This window comes from Amphiura filiformis, chromosome 19 (assembly GCF_039555335.1).
Source record: "Amphiura filiformis chromosome 19, Afil_fr2py, whole genome shotgun sequence".
NCBI classification, from domain to species: domain Eukaryota; kingdom Metazoa; phylum Echinodermata; class Ophiuroidea; order Amphilepidida; family Amphiuridae; genus Amphiura; species Amphiura filiformis.
The window spans coordinates 44,547,122-44,565,948 of record NC_092646.1 but is presented as its reverse complement, the minus strand read 5'-3'; the positions used below and the strand labels follow the sequence as shown (position 1 = coordinate 44,565,948).

General features: G+C 36.1%; 1 protein-coding gene across 1 annotated transcript in view; it reads right to left on the bottom strand.

Annotated features, from left to right (window-relative positions):
- Positions 1-239: 239 nt before the first annotated feature.
- Positions 240-18,827, bottom strand: part of LOC140141629 (uncharacterized) — a 176,327-nt gene continuing 157,739 nt past the window's right edge. The window contains exon 15 of the mRNA XM_072163540.1: positions 240-1,337. Within this exon, the coding sequence (XP_072019641.1) occupies positions 1,138-1,337 (200 nt within the window). The 3' untranslated portion in view covers positions 240-1,137. The remainder of the gene's footprint in view (positions 1,338-18,827) is intronic.

Below are 18,827 nucleotides of genomic sequence, written 5' to 3'. Positions count from 1 at the left end.
ATGACTATTATCCCCCTTTCAAATAACAATAAAACAGTAAACACATTCATAATATATTTTATTATCATATCATTTACAAGCAAATACAAACTTTAAAAATGCATGTATTTGTGACATGTCATGTCAAAAGGAGATACTTTTGGGCAGGATCGTAAATGGAAAAATAACCAAAAATCTGCCCACGGGTGATTTTTTCACAATTGTGGTTTTGACCCGAAATTTGCGATGTTATTAATGTTTAAAATATTGTCTGATAGTTTTAGACCGGAATATAACTGGCATCTTGTATTTTTGAGACATTTTTCAAGGTAATTCCTACTCTCAACATTGTCAATAATATTTTTAAAGGCCGATATCTCAATTTCCATGCAATTTTATAATACCATAACTTACGAACTCAATATCTTTGCTTAGGAATGTCAGATTTAATTGGGAAAAATGGTGTGGTGGAGCAAAATATCTCTTTATTTATGTAAAACCTCAAAATTGATAACCTGCCCAAAAGTGTCTCATTTTGACATGACACGTCACATTTGTGTTTTAACATGTTGCACACAAAAAGAAAACTTGTCTTTTTTTGGCCTGAAATTAAGCAATATATTACTTTCAATCATGAAGCATGAAAGGCACACCAGGTTTGTGTTTGTATCATTGTTAGTGCATGTGGTTGCCCTAACACATGTCTCACATACTAGATCAAATGCACTTAAAATGAATGTATCCAAGGCACGTGGGGAAATAATCAGGAAAAAGCACTCTTTCGTGTAAATGAGTAACATTAACAAAATAAGATAGAACAGACCAAGTTCTCCAGGTCAAAATCTGTGGCTACCATTAAAAAATGTTCACGTCTCATATCTTACTTTTGTATATAAATTTGCATAGTAGGCATACTGACCGCTGCTGACCAATTTTTTATATAGCCTAATTTAGACTGATACAGAGTCGATGACAAAAGGCTACACAATATTTGCCATATAATTAGTTCAATAATAACTTGTGACTGAATTCACTGCACTATGCACACTCTAGTCTCAGGATACACCTTACTTTTCAGGTCAAGGAGGACAACATTGTACCGCTTTAGAATGCTGATTTACTGCACTCTCAGTATAGATTTCTTCAGATGTGCACTCATCAAAACAGACTGAATGGTTGAGAGGATGATCCACCTTGTCTAGGAGAATCTGAACCACCACCAAAGCTGAAGCTGAACCCTGCTGGAGAATTTGCACCTTTTTGTCTCTGGTCAGCATCACCTCCACCACCAAATAGAGACAGAGCCCCTCCACTGGAGCTGCTTGAAGGTAATGGACTACCTGGATTACCAAACATATCTGTAGTAAAAGAAAATTAATTTATATATTAAAATTATTTCTGTAAGTGTTAGGATAAACAAGGTGCTTCCAGAGGTGGAGTGGGGTATTGGTTTTGATATGATTGCAGAACTGCAAATGCGTGGACTGAACACCAAATTATACCAAAGAAAAGAAAAGAAACCAATAAAATATATAAATGGTCTAGATTTTAAATATATGCTCAAAACAAAGCATTTTTGTAACTATGTTGGAAAATTTCTCAATTCTGTAATAAAATAACCAAATATAAGCACTTTTTAAAGTGTTGTTAGAATTTTTTTAAACACCTATAAACTAGTGTTTCGCAACTTTCTTGCGACTCATTCATATAACACCAGGTCTCCTCCTCCACATTATTGCCCAACCAACATTTTTACTAAGAACTCTATGGTTTTCTAGGGATTAAAGTTAATGCTACATAATGTATACAAAAGTCTGATGATTCTTTTACTCCTCATTACATATTTAGATCAGGCCTGATTGTGGTCCTAAAAAAAAAATCTGTTTTGGTTTAAGTTGGCGAACGGAGGGAGCGTAGCGACCGTAGTATCGCCCTTACGGCGGGGGTCGAGGGGCAATGCCCCGGTGGGGGTCAAGGGGGTGAAGCCCCCCGAAGCTCCTGGGTTTTATCCATATCAGAGGGTAAAAATTGGGTTTCTGAGGCATATAATTGTATGGGTTTTTCTAAAATTGTTTTTCATTTTTAATGCATGCAACCCCTAAAAAGTTTATAATTAACACTTTCTTAACAAAAATTTTCTTGCTCTTTTTATGATGAAATATCATCATCCACTTCCGGAAAATTAAATTTTTTTTTTTTTTTAGTAGAAAAAAATCGTAAAACCGATTTAAATCGGGGAATAATCAGGCCTGATTTAGATGAGTAGTAATGTAACACTGATCTTGTCTACACAGCTATCAGTATTAAAGGGATTGCTGATTCATCACCACTGATTATAATCATATCAAGATGTAACTTTGTCTACAATGATATCAACCATTATATTAGCAATATAGACAGCTATTTCATCAGCATCGAAATCAACAGCTACTCCATCAATACCAGTATTACAAGTAGATAGCAACTCAATCACTGGCAGTGTCACCAATTGATTTAGGGATTCAATCATGTTTCACTGTTGTTCATCGCCAATTAACAACAATGCGTCCGCATCGTCTGTGTGGTTTACTTCGCGAGGGCAGCTTTACTCCCTTTCAACAACGACAACATGTTAAAGATGTCTAATTCACATGATTCTTTCATTCGGAATGTCTGTTTGTCATTGCCACTCAAACTTAATACAAGAAGATCGGAGATTTCGCTGTTAATAGCAGCAATAAGAATAAAGAATAAAGCGGTAATGTTTAACCGCTACCTCCAACATAAGAGAGTGCATGTTTACGCGTAAGTTCCAGGCATGACAAATTTTATGCGCTCTTGCGAAACGCGTACACGCTACTGGACTGTGGATATATCACGGATTAACAACGGTTGGCTCCTGTACAAAGGTATAGGAAGAGGTGTTGAATACTAATTAATAAACATTATCTAGCTGTTTCACAAAACCAACAGTGTTTGCCACTTACTTTCCTATTTAAGCCCCCTTTAAATGTACTTTCAGCATGCGATTTGGTTTATTTGTTTTGAATTGCAGGAAATCCACATGGACATGCATTTTAATGACTGTGAATTATGTCTACTTTACAGGCTTTACTGTAGTCAGGCCTGTGAGTGGGCTTTTAAAAAAATAAACAGAAAATTTACCTACCAATGGGATTTTTTTTTAATCGGAAAATTATCAGAATTAACAGATAGAAAACAACTTCATCAACACCAATATCAGCAGTAGATAGCCAACATCATCAACAGTAAATATCAGCAGTAGATAGCAACCTATTTCATCAGCACACCAATATCAGGAGTAGATAGCAACCTACTTCATCAACACCAATATCTGCAGCAGGTAGCAACCTATTTTATCATCACCAATATCAGCAGTAGATAGCAACCTACTTCATCAACACCAATATCAGCAGTAGATAGCCAACATACTTTATCAACACCAATATCTGCAGCAGGTAGCAACCTATTTTATCATCACCAATATCAGCAGTAGATAGCAACCTATTTAATCAACACCAATATCAGCAGTAGATAGCCAACCTATTCAACAACACCAATATCAGCAGTATATAGCAACCTCCTTCATCAACACCAATATCAGCAGTAGATAGCAACCTACTTCATCAACACCAATATCAGCAGTAGATAGCCAACATCCTTCATCAACACCAATATCTGCAGCAGGTAGCAACCTATTTTATCATCACCAATATCAGCAGTAGATAGCAACCTATTTAATCAACACCAATATCAGCAGTAGATAGCCAACCTATTCAACAACACCAATATCAGCAGTATATAGCAACCTCCTTCATCAACACCAATATCAGCAGTAGATAGCAACCTACTTCATCAACACCAATATCAGCAGTAGATAGCCAACATACTTCATCAACACCAATATCTGCAGCAGGTAGCAACCTATTTTATCATCACCAATATCAGCAGTAGATAGCAACCTATTTAATCAACACCAATATCAGCAGTAGATAGCCAACCTATTCAACAACACCAATATCAGCAGTATATAGCAACCTCCTTCATCAACACCAATATCAGCAGTAGATAGCAACCTACTTCATCAACACCAATATCAGCAGTAGATAGCCAACATACTTCATCAACCCCAATATCTGCAACAGGTAGCAACCTATTTCATCATCACCAATGTCAGCAGTAGATAGCAAACTATTTAATCAACACCAATATCAGCAGTAGATAGCCAACCTATTCATCAACACCAATATCAGCAGTAGATAGCAACCTCCTTCGTCAATATCAAATTCAGCTGTATAGCCAACCAACTTCATCAACAGCAATATCAGCAGTAGATAGCCAACCTACTTCATCAACACCAATATCAGCAGTAGATAGCAACCTACTTCATCAGCACCAATATCTGCAGCAGATAGCAACCTATTTCATCAACACCAATATCTGCAATAGATAGCCAACCTACTTCATCAACACCAATATTAGCATTAGATAGCAACCTATTTCATCAACACCAATATCAGCAGTAGATAGCCAACCTCATCAACAGTAAATTTATCAGCAGTAGATAGCAACCTACTTCATCAAAACCAATATCAGCAGTAGATAACAACCTACTTCATCGACAACAATATCAGCAGTAGATAGCAACCTACTCCATCAACATCAGTATCAGCAGTAGATAGCAACCTATTTCATCAACACCAATATCAGCAGTAGATGGCAAACAACTTCATCAACACCAATATCAGCAGTTGCTAGCAACCTACTTCATCAACACTACTTTCAGCAGTAGATAGCAACCTACTTCATCAACACCAATATCAGCTGTGGATAGCAACCTACTTCATCGACACCAATATCAGCTGTGGATAGCAACCTACTTCATCGACACCAATATCAGCAGTAGATAGCAACCTACGTCATCACCACCAATATCAGCAGTAGATAGCAACCTACTTCATCGACACCAATATCAGCAGTAGGTAGCAACCTACTTCATCAACACCAATATCAGCAGTAGATAGCCAACATACTTCATCAACACCAATATCAGCAGTAGATAGTTTCTACCTTAACAGAGGATTGTAAAGCAACAAACAAATAAGAAAACATATCCAGGCTAGCTGAAATAATGGCGGGTAAGTTATAAAACACAGCAATTTGTCCAACTCAAAGCAAAAACAAATAGTTAACAAAGTTAAGCATGAGCCCTGGTCTTCAATAGGTCATCTCCTATTGACATCAGTATTTCATCAACCATACAGCTCAACTTACCGTAATTTGCCTAACCAGACAGTCCATGCCAAAATTGTTACTACACCTTTACATTTCATCGAATCTCTTTTTGATGTCTGTCATTTTGAACATCACACTTGAAAGATGTATGCTATGTAGAAACTTTATTTTGCAATTTCATAATTTGCATATTATTAGCATATTTGCAAAAAAAACATGAAAATCAATAAATACCTATATTTTCACAATTTCAATATTTTATTAGAAATTAAGCATGTAGGCCGTTTGTTATGACTTGATGAATGAAGCTGTTAAGACAGATTTTGATATTTTTGCTTATTTTTCCTTTTTTGCCCCAAAATGTGTAAAAATCAACAGTTTTTGGATGACCTATATTTTCTTTGAATATTTATCAAATTTCTTAATTTAGGTATAATACAGTGCAGAAAAAGATGTCAAAAAAATCTGTTAAACAGATTTCCAATAAATTGTTCCATTTTCCATTTTGGGTTAAATACTCAATTTTCATGCGGGATATTTGAAACATAAAATGAAAACATGTCCATTGCACTTTTACCTCGAGATGTACTATAATATCAAGGTTACAGATATATTATAATCCCTTCTTATCTTCACTGATCCATCAGATACCTAATAATGGTCTGTCAAGTATCTATAGTTATTTTCATGACTGTGTCAACTCAAAAATCATGCAAGGTCGAATGTAGGAAAAGTATGATCAGTTGAGCTGTATTCTCAACAAATTGCTCAAAACAGACAATAATGAATAGATCTTTATCAGACCTCATACACATGATTATATACAAAATGTATTAGTGGTATCTTTACAGAGTGGAAAGTCAGCATAGCAAGAGGGTATTATTTGGAGGGTGTCAGGACTAAAATTAAGACAAAGGGTCTTTTTATCTTTTCAGTTTCCGTAAGTCTTTTGTTCAGATACGAAAACGCAAGGGATTCAGTAAGTTACTGTAATCTGACTTCATTTGTTAACTCTGAATAGAGAAGATGTAGTACCAATCAGCTTATTTCAATACAGGTGATTGCTTATGTCAATAAAACCGCGAGAAAAGATTATGTTAACACCAGTGTTTTTAATGGCCTAGCGCCCTCTCTCTTTAACATTGGTAAATTGATCTACATTAATTTCACAAAATGCATGCCAATCCGAATAACAAAATCCACTTTTTTCTGTAAAAGCGTTGCAAATAAGCCCTAAAATCACAAAAGGTCCGCTTATGAGCCTGTCGAACCCCAAAGCACTTGTGCATGGCCACAGTGTCGCCCTTCCATCAATGTCTATCTCCCTATTTTGTTCCTCCTGCCCCCCCCCCATGATCAGTCTCCCCACTCCCTCCCCAGTCCCTACTCACTCCTCTCGAGTTCTTCTCTTTCTAGTCTTTCAGTCTCTCCTCTCCTCTCTTTCTTCCAAGCACCTCCCACTCTCACCTGTTCAGTCTCAAGTATTTCCCTCCCTCCCTAGCTCTCTCCCTCTCCATCCCTTGCGAAATTTATCAGTATGATCCATGACTGAAAATAAGCTCTGCAAAAATATAAACATTTAAAATAAACCCGAGCCTTGCATATAGACCCAACCAATTATCAGATTAGCTTACCATTGGTACGAATGAATAGAATACATTATCTTTGCTCCAATGCAATTCCTTTGTATTGCATTTCAATATAAAACATGATTACCAACTCACCACTTGTACGCGCCTCATTGGGAGATATTTGACTATTTTAGACGCTCGTTTCATCGCCAATATGAAAAACTTTTGCTTATAACTTGGCAATATGGTTAGTATATATTCCAATGCAAGACAATTTTACCAGGCACTTACGTCTAGGCGTAAGTGCATATACACCAAACACAAGTCAATTGAAGCCGCATACAATTTCCGCTGAATTTAGGACCGTAAAATTTAGACTCTTCTTTTGTCTAGATTAGCACCCAACCGCACATCTCGAGGTTTTATGTAAAAAATCAATATAACTTACCAAAACGAAAACTGAAATTCACGAGCTTCAAATTTTCAGTAACTAACAAAAGGCTAGAATAAAAGATTGGTCATACCTGGGAGACTACCACTTCAGAATAACAATGACTTACAAAAACTATTACGGATACGGAAACAGAAACTGAAAAGATAAAACGACGGAAAGATAACACTGTACTATAGTAGATATTCAGGTTAAGTGCAATAATATACATTTTGTTGAGTTACAGATTGCAGTATGTAGCGCTCACCTCTAAATGTGACTCTACATCACCAACACTTGAAGAGTTTGGTTCCAAATGGCATTAAGTCTAAAGGCTGCTCTGTGGATTTTTTTTTTATTTGAAGTTATTTCTAAGAGTAGCAGTAACCATGCCAATCTAATAACATTGGAGCAGTAGAATAGTTATAACATTTTTTGGTTATCTTTAAAAGAATAAATGCAAATGTCTTTAACCTCTCACATGCAAATAAGAAAACAATAAATATAAAAGAAATGATATTGAAAATAGGTAAATTGTTAGATGTCATTTAACCTTTAAAATGTAAAAATATACCAGAAAAATGTGACACAAGGCAGCTATTGGACTTAATGCCTTTTGGAAACAAACTCTTCAGATGTTGAAATTGGAAAACACCTGTTGCACACAAAACCGAGAACAACATTTAGCAAACAAACTATTGGCAGTTACTCTGAGAGGTAGGTTGATGTCAAATTGTTGATTTAAATTGATTATCAAAAACGAAAGGGGGATAAAGAGTGAGAGAAAGAAAGGGAATTATATAATATGGGCCACATAGAGAGGAGGAGACTGGAAGAGAGAGAGATGAAGGGAAGGAGAGAGAGACAGGATAAAGGTGACTAAACAGTAGAGGGAGAAAGGGATAGAGAAAGAGAAAAGAAAGGGAAGTCATCATCATTCAAACACCATGAGTGAAGTAAAGATACTTGGCTCTTCAATTGACTTGCACAAATCTACAACAGTACTACAGTAGGATTAAGTAAAGTACAACCTTTAAGTAGCCGCTGGCATTCCAAGGTATGTTACCGTACAACAAGGGATATAATTTGGCATTTCTTCTCTTATTTTGCTGCGCTTACTTACTGAGGCAAGATTAAATCACACTCTTACTACACAAGACATAAATAGTGGTGAGGGTTTCATAGGAATCAGTAAAGAATGAGAAAGACTATATCTGTATTTTGTTTGCTGCATTCTATTCACTAGAATTGTACATTATTTAAATCCAGGTGTTTTGCAGAGGTTTCTTGGACATATATGGCAATATCTTATCAGATTACTTGTGTGTGAATAATTTATCAGAATTAAACCACGGATATTGTAAAGAAAGTGTGTGAGATACTCCTGTGAGTAAGTAACTGAGTAGACAATGTATCACAAACAGTATAAATTTCACAAATGTGTGATCTGATAAAGCAAAATCAGGTCAATGAATCTCAATTTTGAAGTTTTGGCAAGGTAGGTTTTCTTTTTCCCATTACATTCTAATAAAGTGTGGACATATAACCAACTGTTGATAATTCACAAGTGTCATCTATAGCAGTATAGGGCTATTGGGTCAGTCCATGATTTGTCTATAGTTTAAAAGTATAACGTGGGTCCACACTGCGGGTCATGGTCAACTGTTGATAGGTCTTACCACTGGAACTATAGGTGTGCGTACGTGTTTGCCGACAAACGAGGACACACACAAGATTTTTCACCCTAAACTGTGGACCTACTTCCAACCGAGGACTGTCCTCGGTCTCAAACTGCTGCAAAAGACCTCAAATGCATGCTAGATGCTTTAAACGCTATTTGCCTGAAACCGAGGACCACACGTGTAAAAACTACCGTCCGCAGGGTGATGGCTAAAATTCCGTTTCGTATTATACACACAAAAAATCCGCCATTTTAGTCCACGGTTAGGCGATGAAAACATCATACACACGTCCTCGGTTAGATAGCAAAACACAATGTCCACGTTTGGAGGCAAACACAGACAGGGGTGTGTATGGGGCGGAGTGTATGATTATAGGCAATGGCAAGAATATGCACATGAGAAATCCATGTGTAACAGTGGATCTACAGGAACCATGGACATCCACAGCTGGGTGGTGTTTCTAGATCCAAAACAGCATATATAAGGCAAAAAAAAATGTTGTGTTGCCCTCCGCGGCCGGGTCAAAATCGCGAAAATCTGGGCCCGGTTTTTTTTTTTTTTTTAATAATTTTTTTTAACAAATGTTTTTTTTTATATCATACATGTACCCCCAAGCCTATTCCCCGATCCCTGATGTTCACTAAAAAGATTGTGCCCCAAGCCAGCACTTTAATTGGATAGTAGGACTTACTCATTGAATCCCAACAACATGGATGTTAGGCCCTTCACAATTGGTTTTGAGTTTCCTATTTCCCATCCGCATCAAAAATTGAGAATTGCAAAATATTTAATTATTTGATTTTTATCTGTCATTTTCTCTGTTAAATGACATTTTTGTTACATTAATTTGCTACTTTCTTACTTTGATCATGAATCCTGAACAAACAAATAACACATATTATTATCAATGTATAAAATCAACCATAATTGCAATATGATCTGCAATGCCAAAATGTACCATGCAAGATGTTGATATTGGGCTGTGACCACTTGTTTCAAAATGAAGAAAATAATAAGTAATAAATAACTAATAATTAAGTTACCTCGATCATGCCTTTTTTTTAAAATCTTTATATAGTAAACTAAGAATTAATTGTGAAGGGTCTTAATATTAATATTTACTTCAATAAAATATTCAACATTGGGTAGAAAATACAGCCAATATTATGCATGCCTCTCTTCACTCATGTTACTGTGAAATAGTAGGTATGAAATGGTTGAGTTGTTAAAGAAAAAAAAAAAAAAATCCGCCGGCTGTACTACCAGATTTTAGGCTTGGGAGGGCAACACAACAAATTTTTTTTTGGCCTAATAATAAATACTAGTAATAGCTACTGACTGAGTTGCTGGTGTAGGTTTGGTCCACACCTTAGATAGTTAAATCTGAAATGAAATCTAAAACTGAAAATTATGTCCTCAGTTGGATAGTAAAAACTCTATAGGGTGGGATGATGTCCATGATTTCCATTGTTTACACATGGAGGGTGTGTAAGGTTGGTGAGTGGTACATTTGTAAATTTGCTTATATGAGTGTGTAGATGTGATGAGTTTGAATCAGGCAGGAGATACTCCGGCGCTAGTGTGAGGACAGTACCGTCAGTACATATGAGACGCCATTTTGTGACTCTTGAATAAATTATTGTGCAAGCTAAAGTACACAAAATATCAGACTAGTAATCTTTTCAATAAAGTTAAGGGGAGGCATAGGACTTGAAGGTGATTTTCTAAAATAAACGCTCAATCACATCCAAATCGGGATAGGTAAATGTATATTTACCTTGCGATTCATTTTAATACGTTTTTATCTGCGCTGTGTTGTTCGTTGCCATGGCAACGGCGGCCATATTGGATTTTTCAAGGTTGTTGAACGCGCAGTTTTAAACATTTTCTGAAATTATTTTTTACTTCATTTTTGGCATGCATGTACTTCAAAGTACTTTTGACAATTCTATGAAGAGAAAAAATGAAAAGTATGTTCTCGCTTCGCATCCGCATTTTCCAGAATTACATAATTTGTCAAAAATCCCACACAAATGCGTGTTTTAAAAAGTAAACAAAAATCTTGAAATTAGCCTTGCAGATAAATGTATTTTCAACCGTCATGCAAAATTTTAAGTCAATCGGATGAGTGGTTGTGGGTAAAAAACTGCGCGCAAGGTTTGAAATAACGCGAAACGACAAGTGGCTAAAAAGGGCATTTTATGTTTAGAAACAGTAATTATGTAAATTCAGACAAAATTATGCAAATGAGATTGATAAAAAACTTATTTCTGTTATAACCACAACAATTTTAGCAATTAAAGAATAAAAAAAGCTGCACCAAATTTTCTTAAATATCGCACCTTGAAAAACAATAAAATACAAAGAAATACAACACACGCATTAGTATAGGAGAAAATAATTTCGCGTAATTTCTTTCGGTTAAAACAGCCATAACTTTTGATCTAAATGTCCGATTTAAGTCAAATAAAAAACATATTAAGTATCAAAATATGCACAATTTGAAATTCAAAAGAAACTAAAATGGTCAAAATAGCCATTTTTCCACTTTCCATGTCCTATGCCTCCCCTTAATAAAGCATGCATCTAAATGTACTGATAATATTAAGTTATAATTTTAATTACATATGAATATGATGTGTAAATTTTGTGTCAATGTCAATATTCATGTGGATTTACATGTGTTAAATTTAAACTGGTGTGAATGTGGAGCTACTATACAGTTAGCAAAATAATTAAGGTACCAGTTGTGTTCACTCCTGTATATCCTAAATAATGACAAATGTGTCAAAATTAAAACAAGCAAACAAAGCCTGTACTCTTTAGCTCTGATTTAAGACCTTATTTGTTAAAATTGGTTAAGAATTAAGAAACGGTGATCCAAAACCTAATGAAGATACAAAATAAAAAGTTGCACTTTTGTGTTTTAATCACTGAAAGCACAACGCTAGTTTTTCGTGCTAATCAATGAAAGCACAGCGCTACTTCTCTTGTTCGCGAACGCTTTGTGTACAAATCAATAGGGCATGTAATGTGGCAAACTGCAACTTTTAAATTTTCATCTTCCTTGGGTTTTTGGATCGTTGTGTCTTTATTTCTTGAACAATTTCAACAAATGAGGTCTTAAATTTGAGCTAAAAGATGCAGCTATTGGCTGCTGGTTCCAATTGTGACAGATCTGCCTTTATTCAGGATATACAGGGGGTGAACGTAACTGGTACCTTAATTATTTATTTACTGTATTCTGTATATCTACCTCGAGTCACCGGCATTAGCTTTCAGTGTGTTCTGCGCTAGCTTATCGTTGCTTGGTGCGTGTACATACTTTTATTAAGCGCACGATCAACATGCCGCATATGTATACGCAAGAAACTACGCTAAGCCAACGCAGCACATGCTGAACTTCAAAGCTAGTGCCAGTGACTCAAGGTAGATAGGATATACAGACTATAGGTGAAACTCTGTTCTGTGGTTGGTACAAACATGTGACTCTTACATAAATTAATAAATTATCCATGCCTTTAAAATTCGGTCCTGTCTCTTCCACAGAGCTCTTCTCATGACACTGGCATAGTAAGACCTGGCAAGCGACATTGATTGCAAATTGCCATCAGTATAGTATCCTTTTGTATTCACCTGTCTCTGGATATTAAGAACCTTTCTCTCCATCATTCAACAACATTAAGATACATTAATATCATATCCCCCCACACAGACACAAATGTAACCAAATGAGAAATCTAAACAAGATTAATATCAGATTATAATTAAATGACACACAAACATGATATACAAAACATCGTGGGATGGTGTGTGCAGTATAAAAGTAAAGATATATCCACCTATGGCACACTATATTAGCTAGCGGGTTAGCATGAGAAAGATGCCTGATACTGTCTGCTCTTATCACTAACAAACAACCAAAGGCATCGACCTTGCAGACCCTTATCTTGAGTCTCTCTTTGATCAGATTTACACCATCTATTTCTCTTCATTCACCAACTGATCTATGATTTATACCAGTGTTGTAGTCCTCGAGTACTGTCCTTGGCCTCAAGGACTCCTCGAGGACAGGTTGTGAAGTCCTTGGTCCTCCGACATGTAGTCCTTGGACTCGGACGAGTAGTCCTTGGCATTGGCCTCGGACCTCAAAGTCCTTGGTCCTCAACAACAAGGGACACGACAAGGACAGGCAAAATCATCAAAAATGCAGGCAAATGAGTGATAGAGTTATAAAATACAATCTGCTGTTTAGTTATCAAGAACCTTTTAGAGAAACATGACAAGAATAGCTTTTTATTGTACCTGATTGAAATACAAAAATATTTATTTATTTTGGTGCACTCTTAACTATCATCTTTGCTTTTTGCACATGGAGGCCAAAAATGTGGCTTTATTATTAATTAAAATTCCACTCAGCCAATATGATTCCTAAAATAGGAATATCAAATAGAGAAGAGGTTTTTTAAATATTTTAAGAAACTCATTAGAAGCTATTGTAGGACGCGTTTCGATTAAATGTGATCAAACTAATTTGATCTATTTTGGTTAATTTCATCAGCTACATATCATGATATTGCTGTGTTTGATCTTAAGATAGATGCCCATTTTAGGCTGCTTTGTCACACATATTATACCATTCGCCTATTGCACGGTTCCACCAAGGAAAGCCTCGAACTGGCATGAAATGAAAGGAAGAATTACATACATAACTTTACGCAATGTTATATGACTGGTTCAATTCCCATTCATGCATACTGCCAGATCAAAGCTCTCCTCGCACATGGGGAAACCATGCAATTGTAGTAGATTCCGGGGGGATGGGGGGATAAATCCCCCAATATTTTGTCACGGGGGATGGTCCAATGTTGATGCCTGTATGTGGGTTTCTGACCAAATTAACCTCATATTTGGCCATTTTAGCCCCCAAAGTGCCAAATTTTGTGCGCTTCGTGCAAATTTATTCCACTTTTGAACTATATTTCACCTGTTTTGCTTCAATGTGGCAATTTTTTTTTTTTTTGCGCACTACACGCGTTTTTGTACCATATACCTATTTTGTCGCCAAAAGGGGCTGGATTCACATTACTTCAAGAAAATGTTCCAACTCCACCCTCCCCCCAATGTCAACAAGAAATCTACACCACTATCTAGCTTTTTGACATCAAAAATAATGGTAGATATGCGGATCAAACACATAAAAGCGTGTTATATTGTAATCTTCACTACGTTATGGATGCATCTCGTCTACACTCTCAGAAAAATGGGTTCTAAAAGGGTTCTTCACTTGTCCTCTATAAGGAACCCTTGATGGTTCTACAAGGAACCAAAAAGAGTTCTATAAAGGTTGTTTAGCACCTTTAAGGGATCCTTTAAGAACCTTTAGGGGTTCTTGAGTTTTTAAGAACCATTTTTAAGGGTTTAATTCTTAGGGGTTCTATATAGAGAACAAAAAGGTTCTAATTGGAACCATATTTTCTGAGAGTGTAGATACATTGTAAAACTAAGAAACAACGCGATATAATGAACAAGTTTGAAAATACAACATAGGCCTACTTGTGTTTTGTTGGTTTAAACTACAATGCTGGCCATAAGTGTTGGGACGGTTTGATAGGATAATGTAAATAAGCCCCCCACTCCCCCGATCAATGTTGAATTCGACTTTTTTGGTCACACGAGCCTTGTGGCACCCAACATTGATTGGTGGGGAAGGGGAGGTTGGGGTGTTAGGAAAGTGTTTAGGCTTGACACCAAAGAAACCTCCACTTTATCACGTTAATAATAACGGAAATAAGGTCATACTATAGTGTACGTTTTCCATAAGTGTCCCAACACATTTTGGCCATGGTTGTAGGATAAAGAGCCCCAATTAATTAGGCATTTTTATTTGATAGAGTTTTATAAATAGGATTATCGTTCAGCATTATTTAATGTGCATATAAAATTACCTTATGTTGACAACAGGGCTTGAAATAAGGATTTCAGATCCAGGAGCAATTTTGGGTGTTTTTGTGTAAATATTGCCCCTGGTCTATACAAATACACACAGTTCTGTTTCAGAACCAGGGGCATTTTGCCTTTTAGCAGGGGTAAATTTGCCCCTTGCTCCTGCTTATTTCAAGCCCTGGTTGACAATAATATGATCCCCCGATCGGGCGTGGTTTAGTATGGTTCATTATTATGAAAGTCCTTGGTCCTTGGCCTTGGCCTCGGTGACAAATGTCCTTGGCCTCGGAGGGTTGTCCTTGGCCTCGGACACCATGTCCTTGGCCTTGGCCTCGGACACCAAGTCCTTGGCCTTGGCCTTGGCCTCGGACATGAGGTCCTCGACTACAACACTGATTTATACCGACATTCCACAAGGTTTTGAGGATTACAATATACTTGGATACTTTAAAAATAGGCAAGAAAATGATGTACTACTAAAAGAGTGCACCGAAAGACTTATTTCAGTCATGTCTTCCTTGGGGAAAGCGGATAACTACGTACTCCACAGTGGAAATCAAGTTGATACATGTGGAACATAAGAGTAACCTGTCTTTGTTATCTATTTATCTGTCGGTTTTTTTGTGTGTGTTTCTTATCAATTCTATCTCTCGCACTCTTGTCTATAATTTCTACCTGTTTCACATAGATGGGTACCTCACTTTATGATTACTGACACTTTCAACTTGCAATGAAAAGCATGCTATTTATTAATATTATACATGTATCGTGTGGCCAGTGATTGGTCATAAAAAGAATTCATTTTGATGACATTTACCTTGTCTGGCTTCTCTCCTTTCCAAATTTTTTTCCCTTCACTTATGCAGATTTGTATTTCTTCCCATCATGTTTTTCTTTACTTTCCATTTCTGGCACAATTCCCATTTGCTTTTCTTTATTCCTATTTCAAGATGTATGCGAGTTTGTATGGGGTGTATTATGTAGGGGTGTGTGTGCATGGAACTGCTTGTTCATTTATCTACATGTCTCTTTATTAACATTTCTCTTCATCATTCAACAACATTAAGATACATTAACATCACAGATACAAATGTAACCAAATGAGAAATCTAAACAAGATTAATATCAGATTAGAATTAAATGACTCCCAAACATGATATACAAAACACTGTGTGATGGTGCTTGCAGTATATAACAGTGAAGATATCCACCAAGCATAGATATATATGGCACACTATATTAGCTAGCGGGTTAGTATGAGAAAGATGCGCCTGATACTGTCTGCTCTTATCACTAACAAACAACCAAAGGCATCGACCTTGCAGGCCCTTATCTTGAGTCTCTCTTTGATCAGATTTACACCATCTATTTCTCTTACTCTTCATTCACCAACTGATCTATGATTTATACCGACATGCCACGAGGTTTTGAGGATTACAATATACTTGGATACTTTAAAAATAGGCAAGAAAATGGTGTACTACTAAAAGAGTGCACCTCGACTTATTTTAGTCATATCTTCCTAGGGGGAAAGCAGATAACTATTCCACAGTGGAAATCAAGTTGATACATGTGGAACATAAGAGTAACCTGTCTTTGTTATCTATTTATCTGTCTGGTTTTTGCTGTTTCTTATCGATTTCATCTTCTTGCACTCTTATCTATAATTTCTACCTGTGTGGGTACCTCACTTTATGCCTGCTGACACTTTCAACTTGCAAATCATGCTATTTATTAAAATATACATGTATCGTGTGGATAGTGATTGGTCTTAAAAAGATATTGCAGAATTCATCAAGACTAAATTAAATTTGATGACATTTAGTTTGTCTGCCTTCTCTCCTTTCTAACTTTTTTCCCCTTCACTTTATACAGATTTGTATTTCTTCCCATCATGTTTTTTGTTACTTTCCATTTCTGGCATAATTCTCATTTGCTTTTCTTTATTCCTATTTCAAGATGTATGAGAGTTTGGTGGGGTGTACATGTATATATGTGTGCATGCAACTGCTTGTTCATTTGACTACATGCCTCTTTATATTAAGAAGTTTTCTCTTCATCATTCAACAACATTAAGATACATTAAAGGCCCATTCAGTGATTTTCTCATCTGGACGATCGTAAAAATCATCAAAATTCAGATTTTGGTACCTTTGTCATTATCATAAATATGTAAACATAGCCTGCTAGTGGTTCAGCCGAAAGCCGTGTATTAAGACAAAAATAATTTACATGAATCTGTAATTTAGATACTGACAGTATCTAAATTAGCTACATGTATTTGAATGGGGCTTCAACTTTGTTAATACTGCTGTTTTCTTTGCGTTTTGCCAAATGTTTCATTTCAAAAATACCAAATGACAATTTGAATGACTTATCCTTCACTTTTAAGCAATTTATAAACAATTTGAATTTTTTACACTTTCGCTGGGATCACTGAATGGGTCTTTAACATCACAGACACAAATGTAACCTAGAAATGTAACCAAATGAGAAATCTAAACAAGATTAATATCAGATTATAATTAAATGACTTACAAACATGATATACAAAACATTGTGGGATGGTGTGGGCAGTATAACAGTAAAGACATCCACCGAGATATATGGCACACTATATTAGCTAGCGGGTTAGTATGAGAAAGATGCCTGATACTGTCTGCTCTTATCACTAACAACCAACCAAAGGCATCGACCTTGCAAGCCCCTATCTTGAGTCTCTTTGATCAGATTTACACCATCTATTTCTCTTACTCTTCATACACCAACTGATCTATGATTTATACCGACATGCCACGAGGTTTTGAGGATTACAATATATACTTGGATACTTTAAGAAATTGATGTACTACTAAAAGAGTGCACCAATCGACTTATTTCAGTCATGTCTTCCTAGGGGGAAAGCGGATAACTATTCCACAGTAGAAATCAAGTTGATACATGTGGAACATAAGAGTAACCGGTCTTTGTTATTTATTTATCTGTCTGTTTTTTGGTGTTTCTTATCGATTTTATCTCTCGCACTCTTGTCTATAATTTCTACCTGTGTGACACAGGTGGGTACCTCACTTTATGCTTACTGACACTTTCCAATTGCAAATGCAAAGCATGCTATTTATTAATATATACATGTATCGTGTGGCCAGTGATTGGTCATAATATGCGAGTTTGTATGGGGTGTATATGTAGGGGTGTGTGTGCATGTAACTGCTTGTTCATTTATCTACATGTCTCTTTATATTAAGAACATTTCTCTTCATCATTCAACAACATTAAGATACATTAACATCACAGATACAAATGTAACCAAATGAGAAATCTAAACAAGATTAATATCAGATTAGAATTAAATGACTCCCAAACATGATATACAAAACACTGTGTGATGGTGCTTAGTATGAGAAAGATGCCTGATACTGTCTGCTCTTATCACTAACATACAACCAAAGGCCTTGCAGGCCCTTATCTTGAGTCTCTTTGATCAGATTTACACCATCTATTTCTCTTACTCTTCACTCACCAACTGATCTATGATTTATACCAACATGCCACGAGGTTTTGAGGATTACAATATATACTTGGATACTTTAAAAACAAGCAAGAAAATGATGTACTACTAAAAGAGTGCACCGATCGACTTATTTCAGTGATGTCTTCCTAGGGGAAAGAGGATAAAGTGGAAATCAAGTTGATACATGTGGAACATAAGAGTAACCTGTCTTTGTTATTTATTTATCTGTCTGTTTTTTGGTGTTTCTTATCGATTTCATCTTCTCGCACTCTTACCTATAATTTCTATCTGTGTGGGTACCTCACTTCATGCTTGCTGACACTTTCAAATTGAAAATCATGCTATTTATTAAAATATACATGTATCGTGTGGACAGTGATTGGTCTTAGAAAGATGCTCTAGATTTCATCCAGACTAAATGAATTTTGATGACATTTAGCTTGTCTGGCTTCTATCCTTTCCATGTTTTTTTC